Source organism: Indicator indicator, chromosome 3 (genome assembly GCF_027791375.1).
Source record: "Indicator indicator isolate 239-I01 chromosome 3, UM_Iind_1.1, whole genome shotgun sequence".
Classification (NCBI taxonomy): Eukaryota; Metazoa; Chordata; class Aves; order Piciformes; family Indicatoridae; genus Indicator; species Indicator indicator.
In genome coordinates this window covers 36247898-36262281 of record NC_072012.1, presented here as the reverse complement: position 1 = coordinate 36262281, position 14384 = coordinate 36247898, and the positions used below count along the sequence as shown (strand labels likewise).

Sequence of the window (14384 nt, the reverse complement as noted above, 5' to 3'; positions counted from 1 at the left end):
GTCACACTATTTGATGACCAGCAACTGGCCACTGTGAGGTGTTGGTAGCTCTGGAGCCTCTGGCATCATCCCATGCCAGTACTTTCAAGGCCTTGGTTACGGTCACATGCCTTTGCTCTTCTGTGTTCCATTTTAATGCAGAGTTACAGATAGATAACTCTACACAGTAGCTACATGATATAATTATCTATTAAACAGCAAAGTAGGTTATACTGCACAATTGTACAAATCTAAGCAAAAGATAAAATAAATAATTTATTATTTTGTCATTAGAGAAACATTTTTATGGGTCAGAACAAATCTCGAGGCAGGCTAAGACAACTGCAGTCAACCAAAGCCAGACAGGTAATGAGGAGTGTGTTGTCAGCTAAACACAAAGCCTGTAGCCAGTTACAAGCCACAGCAATTCCATGTTTATGGGTCTATAAAAATACAATACACTTGCCAAAGAAATTAGACACTCATCATGGTTGAGGAACCATGAAATAAAAGTCATGGGGAAGAGGTACTTTAGAAAGACGGAGCACTTCACATTGTACAAGGTACTAAAGTTTGTATCATTACTATAAATCAAGTTACCTGACTATTAATTAGAATTAACTAACATAATTTAAAACATACTGATATGATACAGGACAATTCAGATTTTCAGAAGGTTGCACATTTAACTGAAGTGAAGATGGAGTCCCTCAGACAAAGCGGAACGAAAATGAAACTACTAGTTGAAAGACACCATTTCCCTCACTATAAAGTAATCAGAATTTTGCATACTGTAACAGTCAGAGAGCCTCTGAACTCAGTTTACAATTGTTTAAAGCTGTCTCTACAGAGAAGAAATGAAGGAGTGGAGGGGAATTGTTATGGCTCCTAGAAAGGGAAGTATAATCACCATATGATGAGTAATGAGACTGGGTCAAGATGGAGTAGGCTTCCGAGGAATTTGATCAGCTGGCAGTCTGTGAGAAATGGAGAGGAAGCTCTAGGAAAAGGAATGCAATAAAAAGAATGCAGAAATGCAGATATATTCTTCTTGTATATGGAGATAGAAAGTCAATTTATTAACATTTGTCCTAAGGAAACAGGAATACATTTTCTGTCATATAACAAAGGTAATATCCTTTCCTTTTAATTTATTCCACTCTGATGATGTATGCCAAGAAGAGTTTCCTCATTTCATTTCATGCACTAGACAATAAAATTATCAGCTTTGAAAAAAAAAAAAAATAGAGCATTCCTCATGGAACAGCTGTACACAGACAAAGCAAAATAGAAGACTGCAACCACACACTGCATCTGACTGTGGTTGATATGATCATCATACCATCTATAACACCTAGAATCTATCCAAAACTTCATAACTATAAGTTTATAATTTCTAGAACATTATAAGCTAAAACATAACAATGAAAATTATTATCCAGTCTCTGAAAAACTGGCACATTATCTTTCCTTAGGTATACAGTGTAGCTTTATCTTCTCGGAAAAAAAATCATTTACTGCCCTAGCAGTAATTAAAACCTCTTATGTTAGCTACTATTCACTATTTACTCCACTTTTGAAAATGTTAGTACAAAACTCTGTGTAGCACTGCAAGCTGATCTGCATTTATTTCTTTTGCAAGCACATGAAATGTCTCACAATGAACATGTACCATAGCTCACCATAGACTATAATTTAGATGAAAGAGAACAGAAAAAATTGAAAACTTACTGAATAAGCATTCCAGATTTTTGCTAGATCTGTTATTTTACCTTAAATCAGCTTATATATTGCATTGTTGATTTCTGCTTTTAATTATGACAAAAGGAAACTGTTCATTAAGCTTCTAGAGCACTTATTTGCATTTGAGCTTCTGGGGGGAAGGGAAAGCATTTACATTCAGCTTCTATGTACTGGCAGCAGAGAATCCTAGATCATATTAAGAAGAAAATGCCTAGCAGCTGCTTGGGAAGCTGATAGGAAAAAATCCTCAGGCAGAATGCTGTTCAGTACTCTTTGCATTTTAAGAAAGGTAATAAAATAAGGCATCTGTCCAAATAAAGCTGCTGGATGTATTTTAAAAGCATACAGGTGTTCCCGCTTCTGGTATTATTTAAATTGTCACTGCAAAGATAAAACCAAAAGATTTCTACTTTGTTATTGCCGAAGGATTTGATTTAATATGATCTGTGAAAAATCATTGTATAAATCTTACATAATTTATTTGACCACTGCAGAAAAAGTAAACAAAACTATTTAAAAAAATGCATTCTGCTTGCCATGGTTAAAGTGCTTATAAAAAACTTCACTGCTAAGACATAATCCAACTCCAAGAAGGAACAGCTATTCTCATGATGTAGCCTCACCTGGGAATTTCTATGTTTAAATTGGATCCCAGCAACAGGACTAAGGAAGTGGTAGCCTCCCAGTATTTGACACAGACAAAGCTGCACCTTGAATACTGTGCTCGGTTTTGGACCCCTCATTAGAGAAAAGACATTTAGCTGCAGCAGCAGGTCCAGAGAAGGGCAACAAAGCTGCTGAAGGGTCTAGAGGCTAAATCTTACAAGTAGCAGATAAGGGAACTGGGGTTGTTTAGCCTGGAGAAAAGGAGACTTAGGGGAGATCTTATTGCTCTCTACAACTACCTGAGAGGAGGCTGTCATGAGGTATGTGTCGGTCTCTTGAAAGTAGCAAGCAATAGGAGAAGAGAAAACAGCCTCAAGTTGTGCCAGGGGAGGTTTAAATCGGACATTAGGAAAAAAAAAAAATCACTAAACAGGTTGTCAACCACTACAACAGGCTGTCCAGGGAAGTAGTTGAGTCACCATTCATAGAGGCATTAAAAAGACTTGTAGATATGGTACCTGGAGTGCATGGTTTTAGTGGTGGACTTGGATGTTAGGTTAAAGGTTGGACTCTATCATCTTAGGGATGTTTTCCAACCTAAATGATTCAGTACTGAGATGAACATTAAGTTATAACTTCTAGTGGATGTAAGACACTATCACACCAGCACATTTCTCATTCTTTAAAAACAAGACTTTTAGCAACAAAGAGCACAGTATGAATTGAACTTTATGAGAGCCCTCATCTTCAGCAGTCTACGAGTCACACAATATGAAGGACACTTAGAGGTAACTACATCAAAAATCTACCACAAAAATAATTTTTCAAGTCCCTATGGTAAAGCCAGAACTTTCACTGAAAACAACACAAACTTGAACTGCTGTTAAAACGTAAAAAAATTTACATCTGACTAGTCTGTAAATCTGCCACCTTTAAGAGTTAATACATTTCCCCAAAGCTATCACAATATTGCATGCTAGATTAGGCTACAAATGTTAAATATTTGCTGAATTTGGGGAAATTAGATTGCTGAACAACATAATCCATCCCATAAAAAGTACTTGAAAAAGTAAGGTTCTACAAATCCTTGCCTAAAAAGCTGCTCTAAACCTGGCTTTTTTAAATATCAAAGGTGTTATTCAGGGTCAAATAATCATATATATATATATATGTGTGTGTGTGTGTGTGTCAAATATATGTGCCAAATTCTCTATGTATTTAAACTTTCAGCTTTAGCACTTGTTGAGAACAAAAAGAAGTGCCTTAATTAATTGTGTACTTCATGTATCGGCATTATTCTTACTTTAAATGTATTTGAAATAACAGCCTACAGTGACAACTAATTCTTAAATCCATCAAAATGGAATACATATAAACAACTTGTCACAAAAAGGAACAAAAATTAAACCTCACAGATTGTTTAATTACTCTAGTTCTATGACAATTTATGAAATTAAAAAGCATTAAAAAATGCTTTTTAAATGTTAGTGATGTGTAGACACAAAAATACATCTGTGAACCCTGCTGAGAGAAGACAAACACCAGAGAACTTCTCTGTCATTAATCATATGTTCAAGAGCTACTTCAAGTACATGCTACCACTTGTGCTCACCTTTCCTCCTCATTTTCTACTAGCTATTGCTCCACTGAATTCTCCGCTGTAAGCTTCTACCTTCTTTTTGTAGCCACCAGCTATAGCTACCCGCATCAGGGAATACACATTTTATTTCCCACTCACTATTTCTCACATTGATTCACAGGAAAAAGTTCTCCTTGCAACAACTGTGGGTAATGCTGTGAACTGCTGGGGCAGTGTCGTGCAAACATAAGTCACACTACTTCTGTCTAGAAAATACTGTAAGTTAACCACAGCTCTATTCCTAGAAATACTGTTTCCTAAAAGTAAATTTATACTGAGCTCTCAATTTCCTGATGTATTTGGTGTCTTACAGCTTTTCATGATACAAAATGAAGAAAAACTGTACTTCTCAGTTATCTAACTTTAGAAGGCTTCTGCTGTTTCTGTACTGCAAGGTAAATGATGGCTTTTAATAGGCTTCTGCCTCTGAATCAAGGAATTTTTAAGTCAAAACTTCCTTTTTGTGAAATAGGAGATGAAACAGGCAAAGTATATGGTTTTCCACCTATTTTTTTTTTTTTAATTTTTCAGTGTTTGACAGTAACCATGGAAAGGAGACATTATTAGAGTGTCAAGAGGATGTTGGATGCAGGTAAATAGGTGTGGGGAGAAATACTGCCCCGAAGCACATACCAGTTTCTAGCCAACTGGCTCCATTGCTACACTTGTCTCAGAATTTTTGTCTTGTCAGATGAGTTCATGAACTGGGATGGTCTACCTCGTGCCTTCTCTGACCAAGTCTTATATAAGACTTACATGACCATTGAGCTAGCCTGAGATTCAGTGCCAACTGATGTACGCTGGGGAAAAATAACCCACACATATAACAATAGTTCCCTAAAACCAAGGCTGTCTGCTTTATGAAGCACCCTTTAGTCTGATTGAATTAAAATGACAGCACTGTAATTAAACTTCTTTTGAATGAGCAACCTCATTGAACTTCAAAAATGTTAGATCCAACTTTGAAATTGGTTCCTCTTTGAACTGGTGTTGGATCACATAATCTGAGGACTCTTCTAATATAACTAACTGCATGACTTGATAAAGAACTTTCCCCCTAAGAAGATAGTTTGTCCTTCCACTTGATGGGATTCTTGGCAAACATTTGCCAACAATATGGGCTTTGAGTCCTTCATGATTCAACAGGGGCCATTATGCAGGTGCCCATTTATTGGCCAGTCTTCTTTTGTTAGGCAGCATCACTCTGGATGACCCTCTGCATGTAGAATTTTGCACAGGTACATGGAAACAAGTTTTAATTTATTACAGACAGTCATCACTTCATTTGAAAAACCTACTTATACGTCTTTCTCTTTTAAAGAAAGAAATAACAGTTTGTGGTTGACAGACTCAGGACAATCTGTTACAAATCAAACCACAACCTGTATTTGTCTTAAAAACAGCCTCCCGGTTCAGGTCTTGCCTCCACCATATTAAAAAAAAATAAAAATGTCCCTGCCAACTACTAGATGCAACATAGTAAATTTTTACTTCATTCCTTTTATGATCTAAACTGTATCATGTATATTTATATATTTAAAGTATTATTATAATAAAGATTACTACATAACACTTACGACGTAAACTGTAAATTAAATTCAACAAGGGCAAGTGTAGGGTCCTGCAGCTAGGGAGGAATAACTCTATGCATCAGTACAGGTTAGGGGTTGCCCTGCTAACAGCTCCATAGATACAGACCTGGGAGTTCTGCTAGACAAGTTAACCACAAGCCAGCAGTGTGAGCTTGTGGCCAAGAAGGCCAATGGTATCTTGGGGTGCATTAAGAAGCGAGTGACCAGCAGGTTGAGGGAGGTAGTCCTTCCCCTTTTATCTGGCCTAGTGAGGCCACATCTGGACTACTGAATCCAGTTCTGGGCTCTCCAGTTCAAGAGAGACTGGGAACTACTGGAGAGAATTCAAGAGGGCTACAAAGATGCTTATGGATGCTTCCTAAGAGCATCTCTCTTAGGAAGAGGGGCTGAGACACTGGGTCTGTTTTAGCCTGGAAAAGAGAGGACTGAAAGGGGATGTTATCAGTGCTTATAAATATCTGAAGGGCAAATGTCAAGCTGAAGGACCCAGATTTTAAGTAATGCCCAGCACAGGACACAGGGCAACAGGCACAAACTATAACATAGGAAGTTCCACCTAAACATAAGAAAAAACTTCTTTACTTTGAGGGTGACGAAGCACTGGAACAGGCTGTCCACAGAGGTTGTTAAGTCTCCTCTGAAGACTTTCAAAACCCACCTGGTCAGGTTCATCTGCAACCTGCTCTAGTAGGAGTGTTGGACTAGATGATCCTCAGAGTTCCCTTTCAACCCCTACCATTTCTGTACACAAGAGCTGTATTTTGACCTCCTACCCAACAGCTAAAAAATTAACACTGTCATTGTACTAAAAACAAAAAAAAGGAAGAATTTATGCTTAAGCCAGGAGTAACAAGAGAAATCCCACCATTTTGAATGTTTTTACTAAAGCTTGAGATCCCCCCATTAACTAAATTCAATGTATAATTAACAGTTTCCAGTCGAGTTGAAATGTAAGTTTGGCATTCCTACTACAGAATATGTCACACTGTGTTCAGTAAGCATGCAGTTAGGTTACATCACTCTTGTCTAGTCCATCAAAACATTCCAAGATAACGGCACAAGAAAATATCTTCCCATTCCATTTGCTATTTTCATGGAATACGCACAAGAGTCTAAAGCTCAAAAGTGGGAGATACCTTTATAATTTCTCATGTCAGTGATGCAGATTTGGAAGGATTTTCACCCCTTTGGCTGTAACAACTGAAAAGCATGTGTATCCCTGTCTCAGTTCTCAAGAATTATTCCATCTGGTGCATGCAGCTTTTCAAGACTTGTTATAAGGGAAGCCAAATTGGCATTTACACAGGAGCTTACACATGAGAATGTTAGGTATCTAAAGTAAAAAGCATTTCCTTAAAACAAAATCTTTATTCTCAAGAGAGGGTGATGAAAAAGGAAGTTCTAGTATGTTTTCCATCACTTTTAAAATATGCTTTTTATAAGATAACTCACTGAGGAGAATATTCACATCTAACATGAGACCAAGGTTTAAATCTCCTCTCTGCAGGATTTGCTAAGAGGAGATGAATGTAGATCACACTTAGGAAAACCATGTGCTACTTGGCAGGCTTTAGAGCCACTTTCCCTTTCCCCACAGTAAAATGAATATTTTGGGATTTTATACGAAGTTGAATAGTTGCTGTAGGGAAGTCTGGGAAGCCAAGTGATTAGCATGCTCATCTGGGACATGTGAGACAGACTGAAAATCCTTTTCCAAATTAGAGTCTGAATCAAGACATTTTCTGTCTTTGAAAAATGTCTCGAACATTGCAGTAAATAATTTCTATGGTAAACTCATTGAATATTTATATATTCCTCGAAATAACTTGGGCATGAGTCATCTCCAGCATTTTTTTTCAGCCTAGTGCCCAAGCAGCTACATCTAGCTCACCCATACCCTGACAGTGCAAGTGTCCTGGTTGCATCCGGCTACCCACCTGTTCTCAGTTTTGAGCAGTGACAGAAAAGAAAGTTACCTGTGCCTAAGAAGGTACTTTGATGATGTTGATAGTGTTTAAGCAGGGACTACAGTAACAATCATCACTATTTAACTGTTTAACTTGCTCACAGTTGTAAGCAAGTAATTTTTGCGGACAAGAATCCTCTACATTCAGGGCCCAAAGGACTGTTCCAATCACTAGACACAAAGTGCTGCTGCAACTACTAGACATTCTTTCCATTGTCATGTGCTGTATTTAAAAAAAAATCCAACATTTCACTTTTTGAAAGTCTAAAGAGCTGGAGACAAAAGAAAACAAGTAGTGCTATAAGTGAGAATATAAATTAAATCCTTACAGAAGAAAAAAAATCCATGATGCAGCATAGGTGTGTACAATTTAAGTAGATTTCTCTGATTTCTGATTGGTTTTGTATAGAATGATGTTTAGTGACAGCCAGATTTGGCCTTGCTCTCTTGCCTCTTGTCCAACACTTCAGCAGGTTGACTCACAGCACACTAACTCTGTGGACATACAAAGCAGCTATTAGAATCACAGAATCAGTCAGGGTTGGAAGGGACCTCCAGGATCATCTAGTTCCAACCTCCCTGCCATGGGCAGGGACACCTCACACTAGAGCAGGCTGGCCAGAGCCTCATCCAGACTGGCCTTAAACACCTCCAGGGATGGGGCCTCAACCACCTCCCTGGACAACCCATTCCAGGCTCTCACCACTCTCATGGGGAAGAACTTCTTCCTCACGTCCAGCCTGAATCTCCCCACTTGCAGCTTTATTCCATTCCCCCTAGTCCTATCACTACTATTATATAATCAATAATGGTTTACAAGGTACTTTGTTGTATTAGTGTTTGCTTTATTAAAGAGAAAAGCAGCTCACATTCAATACAAACTACTTATTCTAGTCCCAAGAAAGGTCTAGAATATAGTTTCACAGTCACACGGAAGAATAAGGTCTGAAACCATGTCCCACATTGCAAATCCTACAAAGATTTTGACATTTGAAAGAGGCCCAAGATTTGATAAGAAAGCAATGACTTTGGATAGGCTTCACTATTTAAAATACACCATGAGGGGATAAAGGATGATTTTATATGGTTTGAGAGAAGTCAGTAACTGTTTTCTCTGCCTGTAGTATACATTTCACTGATCTCTGGTCCTACAAATAAATAAAAATGTCTTATTTTCCTGGTTAGATGGATGTAATTCAGTGTGACCTCTATGCAGTAATATTATTTTTTCTCATTTTAAAACAAAGTAACTAGTTTCTAATAAAAAATATTGCACAAAAAAGATTTTTACATCCAGCTGCACTCCAGATATTACTGAAATATGGTTTATTTAATACTTAAAAATAATTTAGATCTAATAGTATTTTTCTACAAATATTACAAACTCAATGTAAGAAATAACAATGCAGCAAAGGCTGTATATTTTGGCTTTTGCATGACCAGTTTGATCTCCTATACTAGGATACCAGGTGCCTTCCAGTAAGATGATACCTGACACCAGATGCAAAATACTAGTTGGAATGTCAACCTGATCCACTACCTCCCAGTTTTTGTTAGGCTGGAAATTCATACAGAAAACACATTCCACTCCCGCTCCAGCAAATGATACTTAGTTATCCCTGAGACTGAAGCCTATTCTTGCATCCACTAAGAAGACAGAGGATAAACATCTTCTCCCAAGTAACTAGTGATGGAACAAGAGGGAATGGCATCAAGCACAAAGGGAGGTTCAGGTTGGATGTTAGGAAAATCTTTTTCACTGAAAGGGTTTTCAGACATTGGATCAGGCTGCCCAGGGAGAGGTGGCTGAGTCACTATCGGTGGATGTGCTTAAAAGCCCTGTAGATGTGGTGCTTAGGGATATGGCTTAGTGATGGACTTGGTAGAGCAGGGTTAATGGTTGGACTCTTGTGATCTTGAAAGTTTTTCCCAACGTAAATGATTCTGTGATCTGTCCTCTATTCCTTTCTGGGCTGCATTAAGAAGTGAAGGTCATATGCTTCTGCTTGATTTCTTTTAGACACAAGCTGAGAATAAGATCCAAGAGGATTCTGTACATGAGTTAAAGTAGAAAAAGCACTTACAGTTGGTCTGAATGCTAAATAGAAATGCTATAGTCTGGCAAAATGTGTTTTAAATGCAAGACACTGAAAGTGCATTTTTAGTTCGTTTTTAGTTTTCACCAGAAAACTAAAACTTTTTAAATGAAGAATATTCTTCATAATGAAGAATATTTTATGAAAAATATATCAGAAAATTACGAATTTGCTGATAAATTGTTAACAGTGAGAGATAATAATTTGTGGAAACTAAAGATTTTACATGAAAATCTCCTGAGCTGAAAAACTATGCAGGACAGAATCTGAAGAGGGAACAAGCCTAGAGGATATATAATAGTCCGAAGTATCTTTGTTCAAGTCTTTTTAACAGGATTTGAAAAGGACAAGTACAATATAAACCAAAAATTCAAGTATTCCTACATCTAGCTCATATCCACAACAGTTCCTAAGAGAGAGAGAGGACAGATTAATAAAATGCAAGATCTTCTCCTTTTTTGACAAAGTGACAGACAAGGTTAATGAGACTTCAAACCCACCCATTCAATACTATTACAGAAAAAGACAGCAAAGTAAAAATAAAAAGTAGTGTAACAACAATATTTTCCATGAGGTGTCAGCAGAAGTATCTGAATGTAATGCTAAAGCCTTGCAAGTGATTTTTCAGGCTGCCAGGCAGTTGCCAAGGAACAAATTTCATGTGTGCGATGTAAATAACCTTTCATAGTTTATCTTTTAGTTGCTCGGTACTCAGCAGAGTTCCTGCTTACTTCCTCTTTCTCTCTTCAACCTTCATATGCACTACTGGAATTCTGTGCTGCTCTTCTCTTCAGTGACCTTTTTTCTTAAATGTGCACGTGAACAGCAGTATCCCATATTTTCATCTAAGATGATCTTTTTTTCTTTATATGAAAAATTATTTCTTTCACAGAAATTAGCCCTTCTAAAACAGAGCCTCTTGATTTGCAAACTAAGGAAACTCTAAGAATACAAACAGAAATGTGGCAACTTACTCACCTGCATTGGAGCCTGTCAAGTTGTAACGTGCATTCAGCTTTTTAATGATGTTTTCATGGATCTGATACCAGTCACTCTCTGTGTTGCACCTAGAAAAATGATAACTTTCTCAACTCTGAAATAGGAATGGAAGGCTTTCAAACTGCTTCACCACATATCTCTAACTAAATCCTGTTTTAATCAAGAAACTAATAACGAAATAGGAGCTAAAGAAGCCCCATGAAACTGCCTCTCTCAAAGGGAAAGACGAGTGTGCTTTTACCATTTCAGAGCATCTGCTTTGTGTGGCAAAAGGTGGGAGAAAGCTATGAGCAATTATCCTCAGGAACTCAGCCATGACCAGGTTCATCACCTGTATAGATCTATCCTTCAGCAATAAACCACAAAGAAATCTATCTTGTGACACAAGAGAAGATACAAGACTCTGAGCTGGTCAGACAAAAAACTGCTGTACACTTCAAAGATATTTAAAACAGGATGTGATCTTCAGGCAGTAGTCAGTGAAGGAAAGAGCAAATTACACTTCAGTATATATTTAGAGAATAGCAGATTTTCCATAAGGAAAAACTGACCATGTTCTAATGGTCACTTTTTCATGGTTTAGACTGGAGTTAGTCTTAGCATCGAATCTGGTTTTGATCAGCATTTCTTCTTCTGTTGTTTTTGCAGCTTTTTAAAACAAAACAATTTGTAAACCAACACCAGACACTTACTTGACTTCAACATCCAGGGAGTCTAAAGTAAGAACCACTCCACATGTCCACTATCATACTAAATTGCTTTCTGCAGCACTGATTCCAGCAGCTTTAATTCAGCACAGAGGGATACAGAGGAGAGGAGAAAGGCTGCCTGGAAGACTTCCATGCCTTCAAGAACTGATTGTCAACCCTGGGAGGGACAGAACTTCCTCATGTGCATTATAATATATGCCCTAGATTTATGTACTTAGAATAGACCACTTTGCAAAATAGTCCTTACTATAATTGCGAAACCAGCTGAAAATTACATGTATTGTGTTGCAACAACTATAAAACCACACTTTCTTCCAAGTACTATCAGTCAAAACACACTATTTAATTCACTATTCATTTTAAAATGTGGGAGATTGTTGGTTGGATTTGTTTCTTGGTGGGTTTTTTTGTTTGTTTGTTTTTTCATTCTCCAGCACTAACTGAAAGGTACACAAAGATGTAAAAGATTGTAACCTATATTTTTAATATTATCCCTCTTTAAGATCATAACTGTAGAGTTAACCAAAATTTCCAAAGTGTGACAAAACTCCCCCAAATTAAAATAATTGGCTACTACACTTTTATGGAACAGAAAGGAACTACAGTTATTTACTCACACTGCTTCTGATGTAAAGTAGCTCTAAGCTATGTCTAAAAGTTAAGAAAAAAAACATTCCTTACATGTATACTTTTAAGACGAGGTCATCCTTTGAATCTCCTGCCAATAAATCTGCAATACTGAGGACTGCACAGCCAAAGGGCCGTCTATACTGTACATTGCAGGCATTTTTCTTTTCTCCAGCTCCCATTCGTCCTGCCAAACAAAACACATATTTGTTGCATAATCCATGGAACTGCCTCTCTTAAAACCACAAAAGGGATGCAGAGAACAATCCAGCTCAGAATGGTGACAGGTCTGAGCAGACAATGACAAGTGTACTCATTACAAACTTGCTCCATCTTTATATAACATTAGGATAACAAATGAATGTCCACCAAATGTGGTGACTGAGAAAGGTCTCAGACCAGAGGTACTGCTCATCCTTTCATGAATTTGACTCAACAAGCAACACTTTCTGGTACCCTTTGACAGCATGCTCATGACACCACCAATTTAAGTTTAGAGTTCAAATATGACATTTTTTCAAAAATTTGTTTCCCACAAGAATTACTTTAGTGTGGTTGCTGCTACTTGTAATTTATACAGGTTGCTACTTTTAATTTATGGTGTTGTGATACAGCCATTACAATATCGTAAATAATGCTGTTTCCAAAGAGTCAGGTGGCTAGCAAGAGGGTAATACACCAGCTGCAAAAAAAAAAAAATCTAATAGAGATGAAACTTGAGAAAGAAAGATGACAAAGGGCAAAAGAACAATTTATTCCTTTATCTTAAGGAAAGAAAGAAGGCAACCATAGAAAACAGATTTGAAACAACGTATTTTCCTAGCCTTTTCTATTTGATTTAAATACAATTGATCAATCTTCTTGCTATGTTCCTGGCATTTGAAACTGTCCTCTTTCTAACCATTTTATTCAATTATGCACTGGCAGCTATGCATCTCTCCCACCAAATCTTAATTCCTGACAATAAAAGCCTACAGTTGCAGTGGCTGCAGGGCAATGCCTCCTCCAAATATTCCTATGCATCAGAGTAGCTAGAAGAGTAATTGGTCATTTTCATACTATGCAGTATATAAATCTTACTTTAACTTTTAATATTTTGGTGGTTCATTTATAAACTTGACTGGGAATATATTTTTAAATCTATGCAATAGGAAAAATTCTACTCCTTATTCTATTTTAAAGCATTTATTGTTACCAAATATACTTACCTTAGTTCACCTTAACTTTTCCAAATCCTTGCCAATAAAGAAAAAAAAAAGCCACAATATTTTGATATTCTGATGACACACAGAACCAACATAAAAATGCAAAAACAAAAGTTATCCTCAAAGCTGCAAAGTACTGTTCACTTTGTAACAAGTTGTTCCTGAACTCATCACAGGTTACACTGACTATATTTCAAATCAAAATGTCTTTCAAAAAATAGTAAGAAAAAGTTTTATTCACTACTACACAGCTGCAACTAAAAATCACAGTCTACAAAGAAAACAATATATCTGAGAGGTCAGAAGCAGACCTGAAGACGATTGCTTCACATTAGTGCAGCCCAGAGGATAACTTCTTAAAATAAATAGCTAACACAGACATACACTTCTTTTCTGCTTTGCTCTAGAGGACTTGACATCTGGCTACAGCATCAGGGATTAAAATTATGAGATTTTCTCTTCTTTCCCTCTCCTCGTTTTTAAAGGTGCTAGGGAGATGACAAAATTCATCTGATCAATTTCAGATATATATCAGATTTTGTAACTATGTCACACCTAAACTCAACAGTGAAATTAAAAACAACACAAAACAATGCTGAGAAATACAAAGCAATTTTGTTCACAAAACACAGGCATTTTCTTTTCCAGAGATATATCCAATGGCCTACCTAACCTAACAAATCCTAAAGCTGACCCCAGCCAGTTTTCTTCTATGTCATACGTCTAACAAATGTAAGATTTCTACTCACAGATGATTATACCTACCTATTCGGATAATGTGCACAGTGATATAGATGTCCTTCCTGAGTTCACTGCTACCCAAATCCTGCACAAGATCAGAACCTCATTATTTCTGACTCCTGATTAAAATGTGACATTTAAAAAGACATTTTCACCGCCAGCAATAGCAATAAATGAATAGTGAGTTCATTTACATGGCATCAACAAATTATCCCCTTACATTGGTGGCCATGCACCTAAAATATCATGGGCTGGAATATGGTCTAATGCAGCAAAGGCAGTGGGAGCACACAAAAGACAGTGTGCCTTGAACAGCATCAATACATTTGTGTAATTCCTAATATTCTGAAAGTACAGAGAGTGCAGAGTCTTTTGGGTGTAAAATGCACAAGGAGGAAGACCAATTGCTCCTTGTTGCAGGGAGAAAGACTGGTGCATATGCACAGAATGAAAGTTTAGATGAGTGTCCACATACTTCCAG

At 37.1% G+C, this 14384-nt stretch overlaps 1 protein-coding gene across 1 annotated transcript in view; it reads right to left on the bottom strand.

Annotated features, from left to right (window-relative positions):
• The window catches only part of DOCK4 (dedicator of cytokinesis 4), a 204070-nt gene that overhangs the window by 102841 nt on the left and 86845 nt on the right, over positions 1-14384 (bottom strand). Inside the window, 3 exon segments of the mRNA XM_054399340.1 lie at positions 10600-10688; positions 12012-12144; positions 13928-13988. Of these exon segments, the coding sequence (XP_054255315.1) occupies positions 10600-10688; positions 12012-12144; positions 13928-13988 (283 nt within the window).